The following is a 13080-nucleotide window of genomic DNA, read 5'->3' on the forward strand; positions in this document are numbered from 1 at the left end:
GTGGCTTTCTGTGTACACTGTGCATAGGCAGAGAGCTGCCAATCTGTGGTGTGGGTGAGGCAATACAGCGCTCAGCATTAACAGAACTGGGAGATCTGCCACTGTTAAAACAAATTAATTTGTACCAAATCTTCAATCTGCGACCAGAATGATCAGACTGATATCTAAAAAGGCCCAGACTGTGTTACACCCATGTGAAACAGATTTGTATGATAAATTATGACGTGACCGAGCTGCTGCAAGGCCCTTAGGTAGTCGAGTGGATTGGCATTGCTTATTTAACCCCTGACAAGAAGGTGGGCCTGTTCATGCAGATCGAGAATCGAGAGGAGAATGGATTAGGGTGGAGTCCATATGACTTGAACCAATAAGTCGCAGGAGAGCCCATCTGAATTACAACCAACAATAGTTTTGGAAAAAGTGAGTGGCTAGTGTCACCCTGGGGTAGAGCGATCACCGTAGGAGAGCCACGAATTGACCAAAGAACAATAATGATGTTACCCAAAATGTTTGCGAACTTGTATCACGGGAAAGATGGTAGGTGGGATAAAAAAATAAAATTAAATAAATGGAAGGGGTGGAGTATTGAGCTGTGGAAAAAAAAAAAAAAAAAAAGAGAAAACAACTTGCATGTATGCTGGAAACAACCAGACAGACAATCTATTGAAGGGAGAAGAGTTTTTCCCGCCCAAGAAGAAATGGTCCTTGTCTAAACTGGAGTTGAGCATAGCCGAGGTCAGGCAAAATTAGCAAGGCAATCTTCCCTCTAAGGACACCCTCATCATGAGGTCCAGGTATGGAAAATAGATGAAATGAACCCTTGTGCCTACCCATAGTGATGCAGAAAATCCAAATAGGAAGGGTACAGATATAGCGGAGTTCGAGAACAACGACCAGGCTAGGGCTAGATGCGTCGCTCGTTCCAGAAATGGACAGAGGTCTGAAGACAACCTCGGCAACACTGTCTAGAGGATGGATCAAAACAGCCAGTCTGAGGCGGAGCTGAACAAACCTCATGGAAAAAGAGCAAAAGACTTGCATGAAATCTGGGCAACACTGCCCATACAAAAATATCAAACGAATAAAAGAAAATCCTGTCTTGATGCCCAGAAAAAATGGATCACACCCCAAGACATTAAAGGGCAATATATGCTGATAAGGAATGGTCTATACTTCCCACAGAAAAGAGTTAGGAAGGGGCTGCTCTACTATTAGGCCACGTTCACATGTTCAGTTTTTTACCTCAGTCTTTGCAAGCCAAAACCATGAGTGGGTGACAGATAGAGAAGTTGTGCATATGTTTCTATTATACTTTTCCTCTGATTGTTTCACTCCTGGTTTTGGTTTACAAATACTGAGGTAAAATACTGACCAAATACTGATAATGTGAATGTGGCCTTACGATGAGGAACCCACAAGCAGTTACGACGTACACCACGAAAGGTGCTGTCCAGAGGAAGATCTCTGTAATCTTTTTGGGCCTTGTCCTGTGGGGTGGGAGACTTTTTTTTATGGGAAATGTTGAGGAATAGGGACAGCTCTTAGCAGGATAATGTTTTAAGACAGATTAGACAAAACCTGTCATGAAAAAGATAGCGCAGCAAGGCAATCATTCAGGATTGATAAGGCTTTTGTCTGTGGCTTGCAGTAAGGGCCCCTTCACACTGGTCGATTCTGCTACGATTACGACGCATTTGCGTCATATTCGACATCGCAGTACGAGCTCGTAGCCAGCGGTCACACTCTACGATGTTAACGCTTTTTCTGACGTAGTTGCGATGTGAACGTCACGCGTCGCAATCGTACGCTACCCTTCACACCGCCATAGTCCTACGACTCCGAGCGTGACGTATTACCAGCATGGGCGTGCTAAAACGTCACGCCCAATCAGGAGACAGGTATGCGGAAGCCCAACCCACGTAGTCGCATTACGAGCTCGTATGACCGCCGTCACATACTACGATTTCGACCGCCACAGCGAGACATTTACGACGAAAGAAAGTTCTGCTCTTTCTTTCACATCGTACGATGCTGGGCTGCGTCGCAAATCGTAACGCCATGTCACACTTTGCAACCTCGGAACGAGGACGGATAAACGTCACAAATCGAACGCTCGTTCAGACTTTGATTGCACAGTGTGAAGGGGCCCTAAAGCCAAGGTGGTCTATCATGGCGTTTGAGCAGTATCTTCAGTCCTCAAAGAGTAGACCTGAAACATTACTCTGAAGAAGCAAACGGGCCCACTTCAGGAAAAGGCATTTAGCTGTTGCAGACCTGGAAGGACAAGACATCATGACACACAATAACACAGTGTTAGCTGGTAGAGAAAGGCAGGAGAAGGGCCTGTACCTGCAAACTGTCATTGACAAGACTATGGCGGACAGCTTGGAAGAAAGTATTAGAGAAACTGTCCAAACCGAAGTCCGAGGGCTCAGCCTTAAGGCTATGTGCACACGTTAGGATTTTTTGAAGAAATTTCCTGAACAAAACCGGACATTTTCTGCAAGAAATCCGCATGCATTTTTTTTCCGGAGGTTCCCAATGCAATAATATAGAGGGAAATCCGCAAAAGAAGAAAAAAAAAAAAATAGCAAAATTAATGAACGATGCGTTTTTTACCGAAATGCGTTTTTTTCACGGAAAAAAACGCAACATATGCACAAAAATTGCGGAATTCATTATATTTTATAGCGAAAAAAACCGCGAAAAATCCTGAACGTGTGCACACAGCCTAAAACCGTGTGGATGAGAAACAAGTGACAGAGTGCTGGAGCAGTATGAGGGACCCTGGCCTACTTAGAAGGTCTACTTGCAGGCTATTCAGGGATCTTGAAGATGTTGTCCTTAGCTGAAATTAAGACACCATCATTGCAAAGCAAACCACTTATCAAGCGTTACTGCACTGCCCCATGGCCAGAGGAGCAGAAGGAACCTGATCTGGTGCCCTGACCAGCCTGCCAAGAACTCCTCTGCCATGATGCGAGATGTCTGCTCCTCCAGACACCAAGCTAAAAACTGGTTCAGCCCCTCAGGAGTGGTATAAATAGTGGGAGAGGACCTGTCATCACATTTATTTTTTATATTAAACTGGACACCATATAATTGTGGCAGCAGAGCAGAATAAAGTTTTTCTTTGTTTTCTATTCCACTAAGTGTGCAGCCATTAACTTCAGCTGATCCTCCCAGGACTTCTGTGCTGTGTAATATAACCACAGTGCTTATTAACGCTGCACACGCCAGCTGGCGTGGACCTCTGATCATGTGACCCTGATGACATCACAGGTCTTTCTGCACGTGGAAAAGGCGTTCCAGCTCCATAAAATTTCAATGCTTTATTTATCCATTAAAAATTAGTACAACATAATAGATCCTTGCATCTGTGCGAATGTCTTAGTACAAAGTACAAACTTTCTGCACGTCCCTGTTGCTGCCTGCTTATGATTGGTCAGCGTCATAAAGGAAGCAGAAGTACACGCCCACAGAGAACAATATCGAAGTACACCCACTTGGACTTATAGGGGTATTCCTGTCTCCAAGAACCTATCCCAATATATAATGTATTTTTTGCACTGCAGCTAGTTACATGGTGTCTCCAGTTCAACATGAAAAGTTTGGTGGTAGCCATTAAAACCCCATGGTCTGTGTGTTTATCCCAATAACACGGACAATTAAGACAAATCTGCAAGTCCAGTTTATTTGGTTGTTACAATTGTAGATTTATGCAGGATATGCAACACTTCTGGTGAGGATGCTGCAGGGCGATCGTCAAACGCTGAAGCAGGAGCTTTACAAACGCGGCTCCGGCATCGGACCACCCGACCTCCCCTGGCAGCATCTCCATAAGTCAGTGGAGCTTTTACAATTTTGGTTATCTTAAAGGGGTTGTAGAGTCTAAAATTAAGAGTGTATTGCACGAGGCTGCACCCACTAGACAGGTTCTGCCCAGGAGTATGCATATCTCATACTGGACCGCCCTTCCCAGGGCAGACAACGGCGAATCCCTGCAGCGTGTCCTGAAAAGATTCACAAGTCTGCAGGGATACAAAGTGACTGCAGACTTCTCATGTTAACCCAGACAACCCCTTTTAAAGGAATATTACCGTTAGATGACGTTTTTTTAAATTGATTTAACTCTAAATCAAATGCAGGGGAAAAAAAAAAAAAGTAGGTCATACCTGAGTGCAACCCTTGAGGGATAGAAACCGCAGCCCCCCACAGCCCTTTACCAGAGCCTGGATCCCGTCCTTGCTGATCTGATCACACCAAGAGATATTCAGCTGCTCCAGAAGGGGGCAGCCCTCACTGTCACATGGAAAAAACAGGACAATTCATTTTATATGATATGATATAATGGAAACCAGAAAAAATAAAAAAAATAAAAAAAAATTGAAGATTGGTAAAATTGTAGAAAAAAAACAAAATCAAAACAATTCTGTAATTGTTCCTTTGGATTTTCTTTTTGTGGCTTTCAATTCATTGTGCAGCAAACAAAACATTTTGCTTGTATTGCCATTTTCCAAGTTTCCACGGTTTCATTTCTTTTTGGTCAGTGGAGCAGTGTGAAAGATATAGGGATTTTTCTGTACTCACCGTAAAATCCTTTTCTCCGAGCCATTCATTGGGGGACACAGACCGTGGGTGTATGCTGCTGCCACTAGGAGGTTGACACTAAGTGATACAAAGAAAGTTAGCTCCTCCCCTGCAGTATACACCCTCCTGCTGGCTCTCAGCTAACCAGTTCGGTGCAAAAGCAGTAGGAGATCAATAACATATGAACGTATAGCATGTCACATGCTATACTCTTATATAATGTCAAATTATAAAAACAAGCACAAACTAATAATAGGGAGGGAGCTGTGTCCCCCAATGAATGGCTCGGAGAAAAGGATTTTACGGTGAGTACACAAAAATCCCTATTTCTCCTTCGCCTCATTGGGGGACACAGACCGTGGGACATCCCAAAGCAGTCCCTGGGTGGGGACAACATCAGATCAGGCCGTGTAACCGCTACTTACAAGTGCGACACCGCGGCCTGCAGAGTCCGCCTGCCCAGACTCACATCTGTGGAAGTGTGGGAATTATAGTGCTTCAAGAATGCATGCGGACTGGTAGAATTCGCAAGCTTGCGGCCGTGCTTGCCGACGTCTGGTACCTAGAGCCCTCAGACAGGAAGATAGGCTGACATCTAGCACGGAAGGACTCCTGGATGGTGAAAAGAATCCACCAGGCTAACATGGCCGATGAAAACTGCTAAACCCTTCCTGTGACCGTCAGGAAGCCTTCTTACCATCGAGAAGCCCAAGTAAAGTGTCCAACCTTCGGAATGATGCCGTCCTCGATACGTACCCACTCGGAGCACTCACTTCTTCCAGATTATGGAGAACCCATTCTGTTTTGTGGACTGGAGCCGAAAGAGATGAGAGAGGGACGATGCCCCTGCAACAGTGGGAATACAATACCACCTTGATAACGAGGGAAGGGGATGGCCTGAGGGCAACCTTGCCTTGATGGTAATAAGGAAAAAAGTCTGAAAGAACAGAGCGGCGAGCTCTCATCAGGATGACAGGAACGCAGAGAAAAAAGGGGAGCGACCTTCCCTGATAGTAAAGTCTGTCCGGATCACAAAAGGAGTCTACTGTAAGATCCCCAGGACCATTAATGTCCCACAGATCTAACGGTATGCGGTAGGGAAGAACTACAGGTGAAGACTCCCTGCGAGAGTCCATATTTGCAGTTTTGTCGCAATAAGACGGAAAAATACTAGTACCGCAAGCGAGAAAACCTGACATGGTCAGTGCGGGTCTCCCAGGATCACTGAGGCCCTTCCTGCTTCCAAAAAGATCTCAGAAGTAGTGGAAAAGTGGTTATGGAAATTGGTACCATGGAAGAACAGAGCATGCACTGCGATGGTCTTGGATCTCGAGGCCAAACCATGAACTGGAGTACATTGGTGTTCAGTTTGGACTCCATCCGACTTACATCTGGAGTACTCCAGTGAAGGCAGATCTGATGGAAGACTTCCGAGTGAAGTTCCCACTCACTTGAGGAGAAATCCTGATGGCTGAAAATGTCTGCCGCCCAGTGTTCTACTCCAGGGATATGTACTGCTGAGATCACCGAATGATAGATCTCGGCCCATCAGAGAGTGCGAGGTACCTCGCTAGATGGTTGACGTATGGCACAGCCGTGGCATTATCCAATTGAAGACGGATGGTTGACCCGCCTGAAGGCAGTGGACCTGCTGTAGGATTAGCCATACCGTTCGGATCCCCAGAGCAATGATCAGGAGAAGACTGGCATTGGTATTCCCTAATAACCATTGGACCAGGTGAAGGCTCTGGATAAGGAAGGAGCTCAGAGACTACCCTTTGAAAGCCTGATTGACTTGCTGAAAACGAGCGGAGTGAAAGAAACTGCTTCCATTGTCATCTTTTTCCTCAGAACCCTCCTAGCGAATTGAATGAACCGAGGGAATGAGTGATCAAGTGCACGAGCTCCCTGTTGAAGGGCCACGACCTTGACTCGAGAGAGAATTACCATCCTTCTTGTGCAGGATCATCCTCAAAAAGGATCTGCTAGGCTGGGAATGAGGAAAAACTTGTCTAAGTTTAGCTGCTATCCCAAGTGAGAGGGTATTGCAAGTGATATAGACGACTCAGCTAGAAAGTCGACCAAATAGGGCAGGGTGACCATGCTTCTAGGGTGCAAGAGGTACATGACAACCGCCATGACCCTTGCGACCACTCTGGTGCGGTAGCCAGGCCGAAGGGCAAGGTCGTGACTTGAAAATGCTGTTCACGAATGGAAAGGAGAAGGGATTATTGTAGAGGGGAAAAATAGGAATGTGAGGGTAAGAATCCCGAATGTCGATGGATGCCAGAAACTCCACCTTTTTCTGTTGAAGTAATGGCTGAGCGGAGGAACTCCATTTGAAAAAGGAGGACCTTGTCAAAGGTTGTTAGAAGTTTGAGGTCCAGGATCGGTCTTGCTTTTCATTCCCCCTTTTTGGAACCAAGATCCCTTAGATCTAGACTGTCCTGGACAACGCTTCCACTGCTGGTTGGGTCTGTAGAAAAGATACGATCCCCTTGTTAGTCTCCCGCTCAGAAGATTTGATTGGCCAGCTGTACTGTCTTCGGGGAAAGGTTACTTGTGTGAATCGAAGTAGTTAAGGTCTCTGACCAGGAGACTATTGGTCAAGCAACCCATGTGGCGGCTAAGAAAGGGTAGAGAACTAAACCCGAAGCCACAAGACGGAACGAACCAGATTTGCAATCCAACCGTCTGTGGTATTTTAATTGAGGATACATCGGGCAGGGATACTGGTAGGTATACCACAAGAAATTCCACCCGGTTAGTCTGCCAAGTGGCAGAATGCGGGGCTGCATCCAGCAGGTCAGGAAAAAAAAACATCTCTTGCCATCATCGTGCAGAGTAGAAAATTAGGAACCCTCGATCCACCATCCTCTTAACAACGACGTGGAGAGGAATTGTCCGCTTTCTTGCATCAGCCGCTAAATAGTGGTGATACAAAGGGGGGTGCTCGGACGCCAAAAAGGGGTGCCTCTGTACATCCATAGGGTTCAGGTCTGCGGGTGCCCAGGGCAGGTTGTCTGGTGTTAGGCCTGGATGCAGAAGAGGATACATAGAGGCGACACTGCATGTGCTCGTCTGTATATTGTTTGTGGGGGGGAGAAGAAAAAATAAATAAATAAATAAATAAATAAATAAATAAATCGGGGCCCTTTAAAGGACCCGTCGCCCTTAAAAATCAGACCAGGTATGGCATCCCACGTAGAGGCTTCTGTCTGATATAAATAGGCGAGTCCCTCTTTTTCTGAAGCTCTGGCAATCCAAGGCAATATCCGATCCATATTCAGAGCGTTGTTCTCAACAAATCATCGGGGAAAGATCAGGAAATGAATCTTCCGTTTTCTAGACGCCTGTACGTTTTTCTAGAATACTTGCGGCCCTTGCTAGCCGACGGTTCCCATTGTAGGAGAGGGACCATGTATATCGGCCCTGCGAGCACTCCGAGCCACAGAGGGTTCACAGAGGGATTCAATCTCTTGGTCAGAGAAAACATGGGTTGCGGTTAGTGACAAAGTCCACTGAGGGGGACTAGGTACTCTGAGATAAACTGGGATCAGCGGCGGAGGGCTCCAGAGCTCAGTTAGGGTGACCAGCTTCAGATTGATCGTGTGCCTTTAAGAACCAGGGCCTACTGGTCATGTGCCTTTAAGAACCAGGGCCTACTGGTCATGTGCCTTTAAGAACCAGGGCCTACTGGTCATGTGCCTTTAAGAACCAGGGCCTACTGGTCATGTGCGTAAGACCAGGACATACTGGCCATGTGCGTAAGACCAGGGCATACTGGTCACGTGCCTTTAAGACCAGGGCATGCTGGTCATGTGTCTTTAAGACCGGGGCATTTTTCAAGGATTAAGCCAGAGGTGAAGCCCCTTGAGGGGAACTAGGTACTCTGGGAAGAGCCGGGATCGGCAGCGGAGGAGGGCTCCTGATTTGAATTAAGCACTCTGGGAAAGGTGACCGGCTTCTGGCTGGTCATGACTTAAAGAGCAGAGAATGATGGTCATGTGCCCTTTTGAACTAGGGAACCTTTAAGACCAGGGAATGCTGCTCATGTGTTTTCACAAAGCCAGGGAAAGCTGGACATGTACCTATAAGCCCAGCGACTACTGGGCATGCGTCTTTAAGACCAGGGAATGCGGTCATGTACCCTTAAGACCCGTGCCTTTAAGACCAGAGCTTGCTGGTCAACTAGAGATTGCAGGTCTTAAGTATTAAAAATAGGGAATGCTAGTCCCTTTATGCTGCCGATGCGTGCGGGGGAGGGGTGCGGAGGGAGGATTCTCCTTACCGAGATTCTGAGTCCCCCGTTTGGAATAGCGCTGTCCTCAGCGCTGAGTACCGCCGGTGTGATGCAGCAGCCACTTCCGGATGAGCTCGTGTCCAGAAATGGCAGGAAGAAGAAGATGGCCGCCGAGAATAGAGTTCTCGTCCTGAATGAGAGGCGCCTGAATAGGGGGGTGGAGCCTGAAGTGCGGCCTAGCATGGGCTGGAGTTCCGGGTTGCGGCCTACACAAACCCGAAGCCGGGGGCTAAATTTTTTAAGCCAGCCGGCGCCGAACGAGGGAAAAAGCCGCCGGATGCGCAGAGCCCTCCAACCGCTCGAGTCCCGGCACTTACCCCAGTATGCAGCTTTGTTCAGCAGGACAGAAGGTAGAAAAAGATCCTGTGCTGTTGCTGCTGTTTGGACGGTGCAGGGATAAGGAAAGTCCTCAATCCATCGTCCCTTTAGCAGGGAGGTGGAGAGGAACCGTCCGCCTCCTTGTACCATCCGCTCTTAATAGTGGTGGTGCAGTGGGGGCTGCTCGGACGCCACGCTGTAGAGTGCCTCTGAACAGCCGAGGGTAAAACCTGGTGGTCAGGGCTGATGTCCGGCAATAGGCCTGGCTGCAGAAGAGGATACTGGAGGTGACACTCCAGTGCTCGTCTGATAAGGGAGGGGGGAGATCAGTCCCATGAAAGGGCCCGTCGACCCTAGAATCAGCTCAGGCAGTGGCTTCCCACGTCGCAGGAGAGGATATGGAGAGGTAAAACTCCCGTGCTCGCCTGTTGTTGGTTCGGGGAGATCAGAACATGAAAGAATCCGTCGCCCCATTCGTCCGTTGTAAAGGTAAAAAGAGTTTTGGGGTGTGAATAGCAGACCCGTTCGTGTGCCTCCTACGGACACTAAGCAAGAACTGGTTAGCTGAGAGCCAGCAGGAGGGTGTATACTGCAGGGGAGGAGCTAACTTTCTTTGTATCACTTAGTGTCAGCCTCCTGGTGGCAGCAACATACACCCACGGTCTGTGTCCCCCAATGAGGCGAAGGAGAAAGCTGTTTTTTTATTTACAGTACCCAACATCAAATATGTATAAATATTAATTTTTAAAAAATATATTTTTAATGGGAAAAAAAATATATATTTTTTTTTTTTTTAGTCCTCTTCAAGGACTTAAACCCATGGTTATGCAATTGTTTATACTATATGCTGTAAAACAACAGTATTGCATCAGATAGGAGACCATGACTCTTACTATGAACACTAACCACAGGCTGGTTGACACGTGTTTACTGTGACAGACAGGAGCCAGAAGACTACAGCGTCTGATTTCTCCTACTCCTGCACTGATGAGAAGCACTTTACCTTCATATTAAACGGTGTAAATTTATTTTGGCAGTGCAGGGGTTAAGCTGCCCTGTTGGAAGCCCCTGGAGTGTTAAGGCTCTCAGCTGTGCACTGTTAGCCACTCCCACCTCCTATATTATCTGGGCCCTGGCTAGCATGCATTGTCAGAGTAGCTTATACTGCATGGCTGGGGTTGTTGTTGGTTATTATAGGAGAAGGCGTTTGGTGGGTTCGTATTACGGTACAATACTACTACTCTTCCATGGGTGGGGAAAGGGTACAGACTCAGGGGACTTGAACCTACGATCGTCTGATCGCTTATATTGCAATATTGCACACAGGGCCGGACTGGGACTAAAATTCAGCCCTGGCATTTGAAGTTACACAGGCCCACTTGTCACATGGTGACTGTATAATATCTTTGCCTAAAACCGGCCCTGCCTACAAGTGTACAAAGTGGGGCCCTAGGCAAAGTTTAAAATGGGGCCCCAAACGCCAACATATTGCACATCACACAAAAGCATTTTGGTTGTATTTACATGCGCTGAGTTCAGGCCGCTAAATGGGTTTGATCGACAATACTTAAGTTGTTGAAAGCTTGTTTCCCGGCCTCTTTCCACCGTCTGAGAAAGTGATCGTTCTGTCCCATCATTCTAACAGATCACTAACTGATCCCCATACAGTATCATGTTATAAGCAGCACATCTACAGTTTACAGCGGCGATGTGCTGCTGAGAACAAGGATTTTGGTTCCGGCAAAAACAATCTGAATATGCAGCATTTTACTTGTTTAATAAAATACACCCCATAGTCCTCCATATATTATAATGTGCACCACAGTCCTCCATATAGTATAATACACTCCCTATAGTCCTCCATATATTTAAATACACTGCTCAGTCCTCCACATAGTATAATACACTCCTCATAGTCTTCCATATAGCATAATACACTCCTCAGTGCTCCATATAGTATAATGCACCGCCATAGTCATCCATGTAGTACAATTCACTTCCCATAGTATAATGCATCCCACAGTTCTTCATATAGTATAATGTATTCCCCATAATCCTCGATACAGTATAATGCAGCCCACATACAGTATAATGCAGCCACCACCCTACAGAGTATAATGCAGCCACCCCAGAGTATAATGTAACCCCCCATAGAATATAATGCAGCCCCCTCAGAGTATGATGCAATCACCCCTCATAGAATATAAATATAATACAGCCCCCCATAGAATTTAATGTAGCCCGAATAGAATAGAATACAGCCCACCTCCCCATAGAATATAATGCAGCCCCATCAAAGAGTATGATGCAATCATCCCTCATAAAATCTAATACAGCCCCCCCATAGAATATAATACAGCCCACCTCCCCAAAATATATAATGTAGCCCCCCATAGTATATAAGACAGCCTCCCCCATAGAATATAATATACCCAAATAGTATATATCAAAGCCAGCATAGTATATATCAAAGCCAGCATAGTATATAGCACAGCCTGCATAATATAGCACAGCCTATATAGTAGTATACAGCACAGCCCACACAGTAGTATATACACAGCACAGCCCACACAGTAGTATATACACAGCACAGCCCACACAGTAGTATATACAGCACAGCCCACACAGTAGTATATACAGCACAGCCCACACAACTGTAACTGAGGCAATGACAGACTAGCACAGCCCACATCTCATCTCTCCTCCCCCCCACCCCCGATAATGGCCCCACAGTCCAGTGAAAAAAAACAAAACAAAACACACACACACACACACACACACACACACACACACACACACACACACACACACACACACACACACACACACACACACACACACACACACACACACACACACACACACATCACTCTCCTCTTGCCCACGCTGCTCCCTGCTCCTGTCTCAGCGGCTGCAGTCTGTCCGGGACACAGCAGGTGCGCGTTGATATGACGTCATCGCGCACCCGCAGTGTCCGAGGCAGAGCGGGGTATGATGAGAGAGGGAGCGTCAGCAAACGCTCTCTCCTCCATCATTGCATTCAACTGTACCAGCGTCATAGACGCCGGTATAGTTGAATGCGGCGGCGGCACTGGCAGGGGGAGCGGAGGAAAGAGTGCAGCGGCCCACTACTGGCACCGGCCCTTCTGGCATTTGCCAGAAGTGCCCGATGGCCAGTCCGGCCCTGATTGCACACCATAGTATTGCAGCATATAGTTATAATAAAAAAAAAAAATAATTAATTCACAAACTCTTATGAAGTACAGTTACACACTGGTCCTCACAGGAGCACCATTATTGGGGCCCAGTGAAGCGAAAGGAGTCGCGTACGTCATATGATGAGAAGGAGTTACGGTAATGTCATTACTTTCTAATCTGCTCAAACGGTCTCCTTATTGTGCTGGACACTGTAAAAGGAGGTTAAAACCTTAGAGACACTGACCAAGCAGAATCAGCCTCATCATGGGGCAATCAATACAGTAAATGTACAAAACATAAAATATATATATCCCGGCAATTCGTCTTTTAGGCTGTGCGCCCACGTTGCAGAATGTAAGCAGAATTTCCCTGATCAAAATCGGAGTCCCTTGCCAGGAAATCTGCTCGCATTTTGCTGGCATTATTTTTTGCCTATTTCATGTTTTGGTTTTTTTCCATGCATCCCAATACAATTATATAGCAGCAAAATCGGCGCAAAATCGGCGCAATTCTGCAAAATTAACCCCTTTCTGAACTCGGACGGAATAGTATGTCCAAGGTCAGATACCCTGCTTTGATGCGGACTCCGGCGGTGAGCCCGCATCAAAGCCGGGACATGTCAGCTGCTTTGAACAGCTGACATGTGCCCGCAATAGCATTGGGTGGAATCA

At 46.7% G+C, this 13080-nt stretch overlaps 1 protein-coding gene across 2 annotated transcripts in view; it reads right to left on the reverse strand.

Moving 5' to 3' along the window:
* The window catches only part of FBXL20 (F-box and leucine rich repeat protein 20), a 37564-nt gene that overhangs the window by 8704 nt on the left and 15780 nt on the right, over positions 1-13080 (reverse strand). For both annotated transcript variants that reach the window (XM_077252352.1, XM_077252350.1), the window contains exon 8: positions 4176-4302. In XM_077252352.1, coding sequence (XP_077108467.1) covers positions 4176-4302 — 127 coding nt within the window. The remainder of the gene's footprint in view (positions 1-4175; positions 4303-13080) is intronic.

This window comes from Ranitomeya variabilis, chromosome 4 (assembly GCF_051348905.1).
Source record: "Ranitomeya variabilis isolate aRanVar5 chromosome 4, aRanVar5.hap1, whole genome shotgun sequence".
Lineage (NCBI taxonomy): Eukaryota > Metazoa > Chordata > Amphibia > Anura > Dendrobatidae > Ranitomeya > Ranitomeya variabilis.